At 41.3% G+C, this 17,546-nt stretch overlaps 1 protein-coding gene across 8 annotated transcripts in view; it reads right to left on the bottom strand.

Annotated features, from left to right (window-relative positions):
• patj (PATJ crumbs cell polarity complex component) overlaps positions 1-17,546 on the bottom strand; it is a 209,155-nt gene that overhangs the window by 59,967 nt on the left and 131,642 nt on the right. For all 8 annotated transcript variants that reach the window (XM_078407277.1, XM_078407272.1, XM_078407270.1 and 5 more), the window contains 2 exons: positions 3,450-3,646; positions 541-632 (listed from right to left, as the gene is read on the bottom strand). In XM_078407277.1, the coding sequence (XP_078263403.1) occupies positions 541-632; positions 3,450-3,646 (289 nt within the window). The remainder of the gene's footprint in view (positions 1-540; positions 633-3,449; positions 3,647-17,546) is intronic.

The raw sequence follows: 17,546 nt of genomic DNA on the forward strand, positions 1-17,546 counted from the left end.
GACTCTTCTGAACTTACTTATCTCACTTATCTATGTTCTCCAAGGATGCTGCCTGATTCGCTGAGGTACTCCAGCATTTTGAGTCATTCCTTGGTAAACCAACATCTGCAGTTCCTTGTTTCTACATTGATTTGAGCAAATATATGATGTGAAATTTTCAAGAGGGTAGCAATTTAGGGTGGGAGATTAACAGGGGGAGGGGAGGGGGAGGGGGAGGGGAGGGGGAGGGGGGAGGGGGAGGGGAGGGGGAGGGGGAGGGGGGAGGGGGGGGAGGAGAGGGTGCAGCACCAATGCAGGAGAGGTTTGGACCCAAAGGATCCACTTGGTCTAGTTATTTATAAAACTGGATGAAGTAACATTAATCCTTTATTATCAACAATATCATTGAAGCTTTTTATCTGGGACTGTCAGGCAATAAGATACTCATTGATACTCATTGCCTGACAGTCCAGATAAAAAGACGCAATGATATTGTTGGTAATAAAGAGTCAATGTTACTTCATCCACTTTTATTTTATTTAATGACAGAAATGCAGCTACCTTATCAAAACAATCTTGACATTTATTGGAGCATTCTTTATTATTGCTGATGCATTTTGATGGCTTCTCCCATAAAGTATCTGACTATTGATCTGAAAAATAAAGCACACAATGCATACAACTACTTTAGAAGTTGTAAAGTATACAAATACTTTAGAAGTTACTAAAATAATTAGGAGAGAAAATAACGTTTTCTATTTATAGTGTTTCAAAACTTAGTATGTAAGAAATTTGCTTAGCATCAGTGCCCTGTGGTTTCCAGTGTCAAATAATGGTCAGTTGTTTCCCCACCCACTTTCCCCAGAGTTAATCATTGGATCCAACATTTCTCAGTCACCTTGTTGCAGATATGTATGAGATATTGCATTTTGGGAAGTCAAACCAGGGCAGGACCTTCACATTGAATTGTAGGCCCCTGGGGAGTGTTGGAGAGCAGAGGGATCCAAGAGTACAGGTACATAGTCCCCTGAAAATGGTGTTACAGATAGATCAGGTGGTAAACATGGCTTTTGGTACATTGGCCTTCATCATTCAAGCTACTGAATATAGAAGTTGGGACGTTATGTTTTATTTGCCAGAGACCCGGGCCTGACCCCAGCAACTGCAATCCCCCACCCCAACACAACTATGCCCCCCCACCCCCGCCCCCCCCCACCAGTGTCCCACCTCAGCAGCCCCACCCCACATACTGGAAACAACTCAGTATGCCAGATAGAACCAGGTCACAGGAACACCCAAAGAAAACCCACGTGGCCACAGGGAGCACCCGTGGTCAGGACCAAACCTGGTTTCCTCAGCGCTGTGAAGCAGCGGCTCTACCAGCAACTCAGAGAACCCACACAACCCACAGAAACCAACCAAACCACAAACCTTCATGTTTCCGCAGGTAGATGTGATAGATAATGTGGGAGGAAACCCAAGCATCTTGAGGAAACCCCCGCTGCCACAGGGAGCACTCGAGGCCAGGATGGAATTCGGGTCTCTTGCACTGTAAGGTAGCAACTCTACTGCGGCTTCACTGTATCGCCCCAAGGTAGTCTGTTTTTTGTGTCCGTTACTGTTTATTGTGTAGTGTATTTTTGTATTGGCTGTTTTTCTCTCAGTACTGTATATTTCTGGTTATAGTGGACAACAGGTAATAACGGACACTATCTCCCCCTTGTGGTCTGATTTGGCGAAGGTTTACTCTATATATAAATATGAGAGGTATAGATAGGGTGGATAGTCGGAGTGGAGATACATGAAACAGCAGATGCTGGAAACTTGAGCAAAACAAAGTGCTGGAGGAACTTAGTGGGTCAGGCAGCATCTGGGGAGGGAATAGACAGATCACGGTTCAGGCAGGCCCCTTCTGATAGTCTAAATATTTTTCCCGGGATGGAAATGTCAAATACTAGAGGGCATAACTTGAAGATGAGGGAGGAAGTTTAAAGAAGATATGCAAGGCAACTTTTGTTTGTAAACAAGAGTTGTAGGTGGCTGGAAAATGCTGCCAGGGAAGGTGGTGGAAGCATATAGGATAGCATTGAGATAGGCACATGAACAAGCATCGGATGGTGGGATATAGACCATGTGCAGGCAGATGGGATCATTTTAATTGGCATCATGGTTGGCACAGACATTGTGGGCCAAAGGGCCTGTTCCTGCATTGTACTGTTCATATTTTATGTATGTTCTATACTATTTGTATTTGCTTTTCAAAATAAACCCAAGCAGATAAGACAGTTAAGTGAGGAGCAAATAGTAGGCAGAAATGTAATTATTCTCAGATGCCAAATCTCATGAGGACCATTGCAGGTAGTCAGGGTCAGCAAAATCCATATCCAATTACTGCACCTCCATTATATCAGAACTGTTACAGGGGGAACACTTTTCATTGTAATGACTGGTTAGAATAAGTCATAAATCTTGTTGAGCAGAAAAAAAATTGTACTTGTCTCTGTGTTAAGACTCTATACCAAATGTGCTGTCAACCATTCTGAACTTAATTTATTTTGTTAATATCCAAATATTGGATGAGGCTAACAAACAGACAACAGATTTATATGGCTGAATTGAATTGTAATCTTCTGGTATCAAGAACACTAACTTCAACTATAACAGATGGATATGTTCTTTCACATAATTGGACTATAGATCACACCAAAACTATATTCTCAGAGTAGTCCCCAGTGAATGTCAGTGTCAGTCGGTCATGATATAGTTTTAGTGAGGTGTCAACCATCAGAGATTTACAATTTGAATGGCCTGTGATGATGTTTCCACCTCAGTAATAGTTAAAATATGTTTCCTTCTTTATTCAGTTAACATCTAGATGGAAACATTATGAACTTTCTTCTACAAAATGTAATGAGCATCACCAGACTTCACTTTCATTAGTAGCACGATTTCTTTCCTTTTGTTTGTGGTAATTTACAAAGGCATCATTGCCCATCTCTTCAAGCCGGCACAGTGGCATTGGATGAGCACGAGATGTGGAGGACACAGCTTCAGCTGGAATAAATTCTTCAATCATTTCCCCCCAACTTTTGTTTCAAACAGCTATTAGCCAGAATAATATAATAAACCAATATTACATCATATAATAAATAGAATAACTAATTATAAAAGTAATGAGAAGGTCTTCAGCCTGAACTGTTTCTCCCCTCACAGTCGCTAAATGGCCAGCTAGGTATTTTGAGGATTACGTTTTATTCTATAATTCCAGGATCATCTGTAATTTGCTTACATATTGATATTTTGTGTTCAATTCCCTACATGAACATGAAAAGATCAAGAAGGAATAGCCACAGAAAATACAAGTCAAAAGTTCTAACTTCATGCATTCAATAAAGTGGCAGGTAAATGATAAACACCCTAAATATTGAAAGGGAAGCACATCATCTACATTATCTAAATTAATAACTTACTTCCAAAAGTTCATCTCCAATCTTTACTCTCCCGTCTTTGCCTGCAGGACCTTCGGGATTAATGCCAACGACAAAGATACTCATACGAGACCTGTCCTTGTTGCCAGCAAGACTGAGTCCCAAACCATTCTTGTCTTTCTCAAGCTCAATGATGTGTAGATCTCCTGGCAGATCTCCATATTTTTGCCTGATCTTTTCTGAAAAAAGAACAACATACAAGTGATTAAGATACAAACAATGTCCTGCTTCAGCAATGAGTACAAAATAGAGGAGTGATAAGAAAATTGAGGAATGCAGTCAAAGAATGTGTAAAAGCAATGAATACAGTTCAGGTTATGGGGCACAAAACATTCAGATGCTGGTGCTGAACTGTGTCAAAAATCCACTTAACTTCAGCTGCTTCCTTCCTGACCTTCTTTCTATCAATTCAAAATTGGTTCTGTTCATTGATGATTAGACACCATTCAATACCAATTGTAGGTACATAGAAAATGACGTAGTATATGTCTGCATGCAATACGGCAAGTTGATATTCGGGCACAGGTATGAGGTGATGTAACATTTGAGTCACATATGTGAAAGACAATTACCATCTCCAATTAGAAAGACTCCAAACATCTACCATTGACATTTACTGGCATTCCTATCACCACACCATACACTGACATAATCCAGAAAGTCACCATTGACCAGGAACTGAGTAGGTCTAAAGACTGTGACTACAAGAGCAGATCAGTGACTGGTATCCTGTGGCATCAGTCTGAAGAAGGGTCTCGACCCAAAACATCACCCATTCCTTCTCTCCAAAGATGCTGCCAGACCTGCTGAGTTACTCCAGCATTTTGTGGTATCCTGTGGCAAGTGACTTGTCTAAATCCACAAAGCTTTTCCCACATTTTGACTTCCATTATCCACAATGTAATTTAGTAACATTGTTGTTGTCTTTGCCATATTTTCTTTGATTTACAAGCATTACCTTTCCTTTTGTTCTGTACATAATGTTCTAAATCCTTTTCATATTCTTAATGTTGTGACTTGAAAGGACTTAATAGACAAGATTGAACAGTTTCTCAAGGTGGCAGCTGTTCACAAGTGTAAACATTCAAGTATCATCTTCACACATACTTCGGTTAGACTACTTCAGTTCAATGTGCTAATTGAACTAGAAAATTAAGACCCATGGAAAATCAAGAGGGATAATTAAGATTTGAATAAAATGCAAATCAAGAAATAAACGTCATGAGGTACTGTATCCTTAGATTCTACTTTAAACCAGATCATGAAAACATAGATCAAGTCTGAAGAAGGGTCTCGACCCGAAACGTCACCTATTCCTTTTCTCCAGAGATGCTGTTTGATCCACTGAGCAACTCCAGCTATTTGTGTCTATCATGAATTCTACATCACATATCTGATTCGTTCAAATATCACTGAAGAATTAGCATTCATAGATACAGTTTGTATTATCATCGATTTACAATGACAATTGATGAATTCTCACCATTAGAATTCAGGACTCAATAGTGAATTCAATAATTTCAGATAACAAGCCTTTTGCTTTTTATGTAAGAACTCCCCAGTTGTACAGCAAGGTCACCTGTAACCTAAACTCATTTTTTTCTCATGGCAGATGCTACCTGATTTGCTGAGCATTTCAAGTATCAACTTTTATTTCAGATCTCCAGCAAGTGTGATGTTCTGCATTGCCCTGTTGCAGCACTCTTCCCTCTTTACATTCTTTCAGACAGGGTGGATATGGTCAACAAGCATTTATCACCCTCTCTAGGTGGCATCATTTAAGCCATCTGGATAAGCACTGTTGGTTTTTTTAATTCTTTCCACCCAATCCCCAGCTATCCCTTCCACCACTCAACGTCTCTGCAACTTGAAACATACTTTTTCAGTTCTGATGATACACCACCATCCTGTTTCTCCGAGATGCTGCCCAATCTGCTAAGAATCTCCAGCTTTTACTGTTTTTGTTGCAAATTGAGAGTAACTGCATTTTATCTTGTTTTTCAATCTGCTCTCACTTACATATGTTTTATATCAAACTATTCCCCTTCCATTCTTGGCATCTCCATCTCCGTCAAAGCGGATAGGTTAGCGACTAGTTTTGTTAAGGCAATAAGCTCACATAACTATCTCCATTAATCACCTCCCACCTCTTTCTAGTACGGACACTATTGCATTCTCTCAGTTTCTCCACTGTATCTGTTTTGACAATAAAACTATGGCCCTTGTGATGTCATCTTTTTGCCTTCTTCACAACCATAGCTCACAGGGCTCGTCTATGTCTTCCACTTCTGCTCTCAATCCTCTTTACTAGCCAGAACAAGGAAAGGGCATCCCTTGTTTTCATCTTCCACTCCACCAACTTTTATATTGAATTGACCATCCTTTGTAATTTGCACCACCTTCAGTGAGATACAATCACAAGATACATTTTCTCTCCACTCAACCTTGTAACATTCCCTCCACTCGCTGGTTCAATCTTTCATCTGAAGCAACCACTTCCCTTTACACATGCTGATATTTACAGTAATAGCTCCCTTGAGAACTCAGGTCTGCATCCTAAAACAGACATTCTCTTTGTTCCTTCCCCCTTTCTGCAATTTAAACCACACGTGTTCTCACTTTTCAGTTCTGATGAAAGGGCATTTATCTGAAATACTGACTCAATTTCTCTCACTACAGATGCTGCCTGACCTGCGGTGTGCTTCAAGTATTTTATGTATTTATTTGGAGGTATGCATACATATAGGTTAATAATCTGAGGTAGGATGGCATGTGTTACTGGACTATCAAAGTGAACTAACAATGTAAATAAGAGTTTAAATCCCACAATAGTTGGGAAATTCAGAAAACTGGTGAATTTGGAAAGTTCTTTAGAGAAGGAAATATTTTGTCCAAACCAGGCCTGATTTATTTGCAACTCCAGATTCATTGGGCTAGAAATATAGTGTACTGAAAAAGTGTAGTGCAGGATACGAATAAACAATTCCATCAAGGACGACTGATACAACATTCCATAGCACTCGATGCTCAAGACATTAACGACTGCATCAGTGCTACCTCCTGCACCCTTGCACAACTCACTTCATTAACTTCACTACTAATTTCCATCCTGCACTCAAATTCACTTGGACCATCACTGACATCTCCCTACCATTTCTTGATCTCACTGTCTCCATCACAGGAGATAGATTAAAGACTGACATCTATTTTAAACTTACTGATTCCCATCGCTAACTAAACTATACTTCCTCCCACCAGCCTCCTGCAAAGACTATCCCTTACTCCCAATTCCTCCGTCTATGCCGCATCTTCTCTCATGATGAGATGTTCCATACCAGGAGATCTGAGATGCCCTCATTCTTTAGGGAACGGAGGTTCCCCTCTTCAATCATAGATGAGGCCCTCTCAAGGGTCTCCTCGATATTCCACAGTTCCGCTCTTGCTCCCCCATCCCCCCCCATTCATAACAGGGGCAGTCCCCATATTCCTCACCTTTCGCCCCATCAGCCGTCGCATATAGCACAAAATCCTCTGACATTTTCGCCACCCCAAACGGGATCCCACCACTAGCCACATCTTCCCATCTCCACCCCTTTCCACAGAGACTGTTCCCTCCGCAACTCCCTGGTTAACTCGTACCTTCCCACCCAAACTATACCCTCCCCAGGTACTTTCCCCAGCATCCGCAGGAGATGCAACACCTGTCCCTATACCCCCCCGACTCTGTCCAAGGACCCCGACAGTCTTTTCAGGAGAGGCAGAAGTTCACTTGCACCTCCTCCAACCTCATCTATTATATCAGATCCAGGTGTAGATTCCTGTATATCGGCGAGACCAAGTGCAGGCTCGGTGACCACTTCGCTGAACACCTCCGCTCAGTCTGCCTAAACCTTCCTGAGCTCCCGCTTGCTAACCACTTGAACTCCCCCTCCCATTAGGACCATTCTGTCTTGAGCCTCCTCCACTGTCAAAGTGAGGCCCCGTGCAAATTGGAAAAACAGCACCTCATATTTCGCTTGAGCAGCTTACACCCCAACGGTATGAATATTGACTTATCTAACTTCAAGTAACTTGCTTTCCCTCTCTCTCCATCCCTCCCCTTCCTAGTTCTCCGACTAGTCTGACTGTCCCCTTGATTAAATGTTACCTCTGTATGCATTGTTGTCACTTTCTTCATGCATTCGTCTCTTGTATCCCCAATCTTCCTCTAATCTGTACTTCATATCTTCACATGTGTAGATAAGTGTAGAAAGTAGAAAACAATGATTAATTCTACATTTTCCTTGATCTCCACCCCCTTTGTCTCGTTTTCACACCTGACACTTCCTCATCTCAGTGTCCCCTAACTCTCAGTCTGAAGGTTTTGACCCAAAACGTCGCCCATTCCTTCCATCCAGAGATATTGCCTGTCCCGCTGAGTTACTCCAACATTTTGTGTCCATCTTCAGTGTAAACCAGCATCTGCAGTTCCTTCCAACACAAGACATAAGACATGACTGACTGTCATGTGCATGCTTTCTTCTATGTCCTACTGCAATTCCCCGAGGCTTGATGAGTTGTATCCCAGGCTGTTATAGAAGCCCAAAAGGAAGATTGCAGGACTCTGCAAGAAAAATTCAAATGTTCTTTGTCCAAGCCAAGTTAAGTTTATTTGTCACATACACATACACGATGTGCAGTGAAATGAAAGTGGCAATGCCTACGGATTGTGCACAAAAAAGAATTACAGTTACAGCATATAAATAAAGTTAATAAGTTACTATAGTGTAGACAAAAATTTCGTCTCTGGAGTTATAAAAGTTGACAGTCCTGATGGCCTGTGGGAAGAAACTCCGTCTCATCCTCTCCGTTTTCACAGAGAAGATATAACTAATAAATGTGGGCAGCAAATGTGGTACCTTAGTTCAAGAAAGGGCAGGTAAGTCATCAGTGAGTCTAACATCAGTGCTGGGAAAATTATTGGAATAAGTTCTAAAGAACAGGTTTAATCTGCACTTGGAAAGGCAAGGATTGATCAGCAATAACCAACATGGCTTTGTTAAGGGGAGGTCCTATCAAATTAATTTGGCTATGTTTTTCAAGAGGATAACATGGTCGATGTGGTCCTCATGAATTTCAGTAATGCCTTTAACAAGTTCTCACATGGAAGAGTGATCCAAATCACAAGAGCCATAGGTCTGGAGCAATTTGGCAAACTGGATCCAAACTTCACATCTTAACAGGAGGCAGAGGTTATGTGAAGATATGAAGTACAGATTAGAGGAAGATTGGGGATACAAGAGACGGATGCATAGTTTCAGCCGAAAACATTGACAATTCCTTCTCCATAGACCCCCCCCCCCCCCCCCCCACTTCCTCCGTCCCTCCCCAGATTCTGAGTTTCTCCAGCAGATTTTTTGTTGGAAGATTGGTGATGTTGTGGACAGTGAGGAATATTGGCTTTGGTTACAGAATGATATTGATCACAGAGTCACAGTGTTATACAGCATACCTTTCGGCCCAAGATGTCCATGGTGACCTTGTCCATCGACACTCATCAAATTTGCTCGAGTTAGGTCTGTACCCATTTATGCCTTGCCCGTTTAAGTGGCTGCATGATTGTCTCTTAAATGTAATGTTTGTATCCGACTCCACCACCAGTGAATTCCAGATATCAACCACTCTGTGTAAAATCCCCTTAAATGAGCTTTAAAACTCCTTCTTCTCACCTTAAACCTTCATCTTGATTTTAATATCACTTGGCCACATTGGCAGAAAAGTGACCGATTAAATTTAATCCTGAAATGGGCACGGCTTGACATTTTGGGAGTGACAAGATTAGGATATACACAATGAATGGCAAGATCTGAGGTTGTAATGAGGAAAGTTGGGCCTTGATGTGCATGTCCACAGATCATTAAAGTCAAATGGTAGATAAGGTTTAAGAGACACTTGCTTTCATTAGCTGGGAAGACCAGCAAATAACTTATAGTATAAATATGTAATATATTACTGAGGCCACAGCTGGAGTATTGTGTGTAGTTCCAGTCAAGGCACTGTTGGAAGGATGTGAATGCACTGCTGAGGATGCATCAGCATGTTGCCTGCAATGAAATATTTCAGCTGAGGATAGAGTGGACAGGTTGGGTGGGTTTTCCTTGGAGTACAGGAGGTTGAGAGAGGATCTGAATGGGGTGTACAAAATAAGTAGGATTGACAGTGAAAAGCTTTTCCCTTGACAGAGGAGGTATCTAGGTCCAGAGAGCACAGGTCTGAGGTAATGGGTAAGAGATTTAGATGGGATTTGAAGAAGATTGTTTTTCATCCACAGGGTGATTGCAATGCCTGGAGGATTGAGGCAGGGATTTGCACAGTATTTAGGTCAAAATGTACAGGCCTAGTGCAGGAAAACATCGATCAGAAATTGCTGGTTAGGATGGTGACTCTATCAACTCTATTAAATTGGTAGGTTAAGGGCGATTCCAAAATAATCTGTAGATTTGAAATGAAATTATGTACAGGTGCCAAATAAATAATCAAAAATGTATGCTCCACAATCATTTAAACATGCTAAAAAAATCTGAGATAAAAACAAAATACTGTTGTAATACTCAGTACTCAATCTAGTTAAAAGGCTTTTTTTGGTAAATAGAAAGCTAGCAGTGTTTAAGATAAAAACTGAACCATAAATTTAAAGATGAACAGACCTCTGCATACCAAATTGCATTGGTAAAGACCTCAATTTTCTCTTACTAAATAGCAATTCAGAGCTGGTAGAATAACGTCTTCTGGACCCAACTCTCAGCTGAAACCAATTTCATATTAACATATACAGTGCCCTTCATAATGTTTGGGACAAAGACCCATCATTTATTTATTTGCCTCTGTACTCCACAATTTGAGATTTGTAACAGAAAAAAAATCACATGTGGTTAAAGTGCACATTGTCAGATTTTAATAAAGGCCATTTTTTTTCCATTTTGGTTTCACCATGTAGAAATTACAGCAGTGTTTATACATAGTCCCCTCATTTCAGGGTACCATAATGATTGGGACACAGCAATGTCATGTAAATAAAAGTAGTCATGTTTAGTATTTTGTTGCATATCCTTTGCATGCAATGACTGCTTGAAGTCTGCGATTCATGGACATCACCAGTTGCTGGGTGTCTTCTCTGGTGATGCTCTGCCAGGCCTGTATTGCAGCCACCTTTAGATTATGCTTGTTTTGAGGGCTCGTCCCCTTCAGTTTTCTCTTCAGCATATAAAAGGCATGCTCAATTGGGTTCAGATTGGGTGATTGACTTGTATCATCAATGAAGCTGTATCATCAATGAGCCAGTACCTTCGGCAGGCATACATGCCCAGGCCATAACAGCCCCACCATCGTGTTTCACAGATGAGGTGGTATGCTTTGGATCTTGGGCAGTTCCTTCTCTCCTCCATACTTTGCTCTTGCCATCACCCTGATATAAGTTAATCCTCGTCTCATCTGCCCACAAGACCTTTTTCCAGAACTGTGGTTGCCTTTTAAGTACTCCTTGGCAAATTATAACCTGGCCATCCTATTTTTGTGGCTAACCAGTGGTTTGCATCTTGCAGTGTAGCCTCTGTATTTCTGTTCATGAAGTCTTCTCTGGACAGTGGTCATTGACAAATCCACACCTGATTCCTGAAGAATGTTTCTGATCTGTCAGACAGGTGTTTGGGGATTTTTCTTTATTATAGAGAGAATTCTTCTGTCATCAGCTGTGGAGGTCTTCCTTGGCCTGCCAGTCCCGTTGCAGTTAGGAAGCTCACCAGTGCTCTCTTTCTTAATGATGTTCCAAACAGTTGATTTTGGTAAGCCTAACGTTTGGCTGATGTCTCTAACAGTTTTATTCTTGTTTCTCAGTCTCATAATGGCTTCTTTGACTTTCATTGGCACAACTTTGGTCCTCATGTTGATAAACAGCAATAAAGGTTTCCAAAGGTGATGGAAAGACTGGAGGAAAGACTGGGTGCTGAGCGCTCTCTTATACCTGCATTAAGGAGGCAATTAAACACACCCGAGCAATTACAAACACCTGTGAAGCCATGTGTCCCAAACATTATGGTGCCCTGAAATGGGGGACTATGTGCATGTTCCACATGCTGAAATCAAAATGTATTAAAAATACCCTTTAATAAAATCTGACAATGTGCACTTTAACCACATGTGATTTTTTCCTATTACAAATCTCAAATTGTGGAGTAGAGGCAAATAAATAAATAAAAGATGGGTCCTTGTCCCAAACATTATGGAGGGCACTGTATTAAGTTGCTTTCATAAACAATGGTGAGATATTCATATTACATTTTTCTATATTTATTTAAAATGTATTTTATATTAAAATATATTTATTATTTGCTGCAGCCACTGAATTGAATCAGAATTATGGTTTAGGTCAGTCTAATTGATAGAAGGCACTAGATGACAGATACCCATTCTTGTAGTAATCAGTGCCTGTCAGCTTTCCCTGTGACCTGCTGACTTTACAATGGGGTTAGCATCAGGAAATAAATTAAAGTGTTACATTGACGAAGTTCAAGCCTGTCTCTAAGTGGTAACATCAGATAGCATTTAATGATTTCAGCAATAACAATAGCACAAGAAACGTAGTTGCCTGATACTGGGAATGCAATAATGAGCTAAAGTTCTCATCCACTTTTTTTTATTTTATGGGTGTTATTCTATTGTGTGATAAAAGGTCGAGAAAGATACCATAACAAATAGCCTAATCTAAGTTATCCAAGATAGACCTCTCAATGCTATTGTTTTCCTTCTCATCATCAGTAGTAAACGACTATGCATAGCTTGCAGCCGAACAGTCATACTATGCATTTGGAATAATGAACTTGTTAAACAATAAAGTAATCCCTCAGGATGAAAAGAACTAATTGAAGTGATGGTTGAGCCGCCCTCTTTCTGACAGTCGCAATGACAAATGTTGAATCGCTAGCTCATTAAACCACCAGTGAAGTTGTACAAAATATTACAAATGCTGAGTAATGCTTCAAATACAATAATTATTATAAAATAGGGAAGTTAGCAGGTAGGGAAATGCTAGAATTTGGTACCAGGACATGAGAAAATCATAGTGCGACTGGGTAGAGTCATAGGCCAAGGAATGGCAGATGGCATTTAATTTAGATAAATGTGAGGTATTGCAATTTGGTTGAACAAAGCAGGGCAAGACTTGAACAGTAAATGTTAAGGTCCTAGGAACAGTTATCGAACAGACAGGTCTAACTGTACAGTACGTGTTTCCATGAAGGCGGCAACACAGATGAACAGGGTGGGAAAGGGGTTGGGCGCGTTTGCCTTCATCGATCAGGATATGAGTACAGGCGTTCAAACATAATGTAACAGCTGTACAAAACTATTTTAGGCACCTATGGAGTATGACATGCAGTTCTGGTTGCCCTGTTATAACAAAGAAAACATTAAACAGGAAAGGGTGCAAAAAAAGATTTTGGGGATATTACTGGGTTCGAGTCATAAAGAGAAGCTGGATAGGCTGGGTCTTTTTTCCCTGGAGGGTAGGAAGCTTACGGGATGACCTTATAGTGTATGCAGAATCATGAGGGGCATAGTTACAGTCTAGAGCCGCCATCTTTTTCTCAGGGTAGGGGAATCATTAACTAGAGAGCATAAGTTTAAGGTGAGAGAGAATAGATTTAAAAGGGACCCGAGGAGCAACTTTTTCCACAGAGGATGGTGTGTACATAAAATAAGGTGCCAGAGGAATAGATAGAGCCAGGTACAATTACAACACTCACAAGAGAGTTGAACAGGTCCATGGATAGGAAAAGTCTTGAGTGATATGGAGTAGGCACAGACATATGGGAATAGCTCAATTAGGCAACTTAGTCAGCTTGGACAGGTTGGGCTGAAGGGCCTTTTTCTGTGCTGTATAGCTCTATGAATAAGTAATATAAATTTCTTACTGGCATGTTTATGTCATTAATATTGCCCATTTAACTCTTTTGTATTGATTGTGTTGCTTTCTTTCTTACTGATCCACCTTACCAACCCATATTGGCTTACTTTCATCACTGGGTTCATGAGATTGGGGGTCAATAAATTATATGGATTGAGGACTGGTTATCAAATAAAAACCAGACAGTAGGAATAAACAGGTTGTTTATGCCTGCCATATCCAGGGAGGTACTACAAAAATATTGCTTGAATCTCATATATTTATACTCTACTAGATGGGCGTGGACCCATTGGGTCCAAACCTCTACTGTGGGCCCGGCAACCCTCGTTGGGTCCAAACCTCTCCTGTGGGCCCGGAAACCCCTATTGGGTCCAAACCACTCCTGCGGGCCCGGCAACCCCCGTTGGGTCCAAACTTCTCCTGCGGGCCCGGCAACCCTCCCCCAGCTGACGACCCGTGGACCCGTAGCTGGCCGGGGAGTCTCCCCTGGGGCCAGGGGCGGGCAAGGGGGGAGAGGAAAGGGGAGAGGGACCCACTCACCCCAGCCCTGGGTGGCCATCGCGACGTCCAGAGTGACCCGTGGACCCGTTGGGCGCAAACCTCTCCTGCAGCGGCAGCTCGACAGCGACGGTCGTTGCTTTGAGCGGAAAGAAGTCCCGGCAGACAGCCAGTGCGCTTTGAGCGCACGCATAGATCCGGCGGCCATCTTACGTAAGTATTGGATCAACGGGCGCCAACTGCACAGGTGCGGACACGTTGGGTTCTCATTGTGACGTTGAACACGGAGGTATTACTGTGCAGACGCGGCTGACGGGCAGGGCAAGTGGAAAAGGGATTTATTAAAGTTTAAAAAGTGATTTTTAGAGTTTAAAAAGTGATTTTTAAAGTTTAAATAGTGAATAACTTTTAAAATATAACAGATTTCAATGACTTAGATTAGGTGACAAAATTGGCATTCTGGGTAGTTCCATTTGCCTGCATTTGTCTCATTTCCCTCTAAACCTTATCCATTGATCTGCTTAACCCCCGTGATTGACTCGGTTTCTTGGACATTTGTTCTCAACCCCCCCCTCTCCCCGACAAAACAGTGTTCCCCATTCCTCACCCTTTATTCCACTGGACTCTACATTCAACACAGCATGTTCATCATTTCTACCAGTTGCAATGAGATCCCACCTCTATACCTCTTCTCTCACTACTATTCAGGTACCTGTTAACACTTCCTTTGGCTTCATTCACTTCCTCCAATAACAGGTTTTGCTATGAGAAACTGCATGTGTCCTGGCTATTCTAATCACTCTGTCTTCTATAGTTTCTCAGGTATCCTCCCCTACAGTTTATTCAAAATACATTGATAGACAATAGACAATAGACAATAGGTGCAGGAGTAGGCCATTCAGCCCTTCGAGCCAGCACCGCCATTCAATGCGATCATGGCTGATCACTATCAATCAGTACCCCGTTCCTGCCTTCTCCCCATACCCCCTCACTCCGCTATCCTTAAGAGCTCTATCCAGCTCTCTCTTGAAAGCATCCAACGAACTGGCCTCCACTGCCTTCTGAGGCAGAGAATTCCACACCTTCACCACCCTCTGACTGAAAAAGTTCTTCCTCATCTCCGTTCTAAATGGCCTACCCCTTATTCTCAAACTGTGGCCCCTTGTTCTGGACTCCCCCAACATTGGGAACATGTTATCTGCCTCTAATGTGTCCAATCCCCTAATTATCTTATATGTTTCAATAAGATCCCCCCTCATCCTTCTAAATTCCAGTGTATACAAGCCCAATCGCTCCAGCCTTTCAACATACGACAGTCCCGCCATTCCGGGAATTAATCTAGTGAACCTACGCTGCACGCCCTCCATAGCAAGAATATCCTTCCTCAAATTTGGAGACCAAAACTGCACACAGTACTCCAGGTGCGGTCTCACCAGGGCCCGGTACAACTGTAGAAGGACCTCTTTGCTCCTATACTCAACTCCTCTTGTTACGAAGGCCAACATTCCATTGGCTTTCTTCACTGCCTGCTGAACCTGCATGCTTCCTTTCATTGACTGATGCACTAGGACACCCAGATCTCGTTGAACTCCCCCTCCTCCTAACTTGACACCATTCAGATAATAATCTGCCTTTCTATTCTTACTTCCAAAGTGAATAACCTCACACTTATCTACATTAAACTGCATCTGCCATGTATCCGCCCACTCACACAACCTGTATTGTTGCAATTTCCTACTCCTGCCCTGAATTAGATAAAATGTCATCAACTCTCCTCCAATGTCCACCTCTCCATCATTTGCACAGGCTTCTTGTTCCATTCCCCAACTTCCCTAATCTGTTTCTGAGAAAAGATTATTGAGTGAATCTAGCTGACAGATTATCTAGTGAATCTGTCAGCTGCCATGATCAAATTTCTGCCTGCTGTAAAAAGATACATTCCTTTCTTCCACTGTCTCCAGCAGTTTTTATGACAATGTCACCTTCCATATCCACAATATGCATTCCTTTACCTGCAACTAAGGATTCCGCAGTGTTCAGATGACATGAGTCTTGGCCATGTCAGTTTTATTTTCTCCACCAGCTTTCACTCTTTTCCAAAACCATGGTCGATTTCTCCTCTTCCTCATGATACACCTCATTCGTATTTATTCCACAATCATTCTCTTTCATTTATCGCATCTCCAAGCTGATGACATTACCAACATATTTTTCTTCAGTTTCGGCTGTCTGAACAGACAATTCCTTTCATAACAGTCTGGTCGAGTCCTCAATCTTCCCATTTCCCATGGCACCACCAATGCAAGTACAAAGACTGCGTTGCTTTGTGTTATGGCTCATCCTTGCATTGTCCCGAACAACGAATAGATTTTTCAGGTAAAACTGATTTACTTGCATTTCCTTCTGTTTAAATGTACTATTTTCACCTATCATGTGACCCCGTTTTATATTGGGAAGCCCAAAGGCACAGTCGATGAACATTTGGCACAGCATATGCAAGGCTGACTGACCTTTTGACTACCTGTCAACATTAATTCCCAGCCCATACCACATGATCCTTGGACTCCAAACCACTCCAATAATTTTTTTTTAAACAGAATCAGTCTTTCTTTCAGTGTTGTTATACTCATCTGAAATAAATATTTTTAGCAAATTCTGCCATTGATGTATTTTTACTTTCTTCCGTTATCAGTTTATTTCATTTTGCATCATCCCCTTTATCTCACCCTTTTGTCCTCTACCCTAACGTTCACATTTCCTTTTGTTCTTTCGTACCAATCCCAGCATCCTAAACTTGATCTTTTTGCAATTCTGACCCATGGAGCAGTTTGATCACTTAAAAAAAAAAAATCTGCAGTATTTATTTATTAATATGAATTTAAATATTTATTTGTTATTTTTCAGTTTACATTTTAATAGCATGTGTCTGCTCAAATTTTATTTTGCTACAATTATTTTTCAAATCACTTTGATAATGTTCTTTTTATATCCTGGTTTGCTGTCTATGCAACTTCTTCAGTCTGGTGGTCTTCTGAGGTTCCTTGTGTACCTTCCTGGTCTGTGGATGCCAGAGAGACTCCCATGAATGTGGTGAGACTGAAAATCAGATTGGAATACAGAAAGTTACCACTTCCAGTTGGTGAAAGCTTGTTGGGTATTTACTTTATGATGAATGGCAAGTACCTTCTTTTCTTTGGTAACCACAAACTTGTGGCCAATATTTGAATTTGAAAAGTTCTTAACAATGGTGGGCTATGATTATCTTCAATATAAATAGATTAGCAAAGGGAAAAGGAAACCAAAAATCATTCATGGATACCATCTCGAATTGGTATCTATCTAATGACGTCAGATTGCCAAAACTAGGAAAGGCACCGTTATTTAAACTTACAATGGATGAATTGAAATCAGGAATCCAAACTACAATGTCAAGAATAGTGCTTCACTTAATTGGGAAGTACTGTTAATATCTAGGAGGGATGTGTGAAGTTATAAGATGCCAATCAGGCAGAATTTGCTACCTGTGTTGAGCTGTCAGTACTTATTGCTGATTTCCATGTGCAACTCGGACAATCCGCCCAACTGGAAATTGGGGTGGATAGTGGAATTCATTTTATGCAGTGAGAATATTGCATGAACCG

This window comes from Rhinoraja longicauda, chromosome 11 (genome assembly GCF_053455715.1).
Source record: "Rhinoraja longicauda isolate Sanriku21f chromosome 11, sRhiLon1.1, whole genome shotgun sequence".
NCBI lineage: Eukaryota > Metazoa > Chordata > Chondrichthyes > Rajiformes > Arhynchobatidae > Rhinoraja > Rhinoraja longicauda.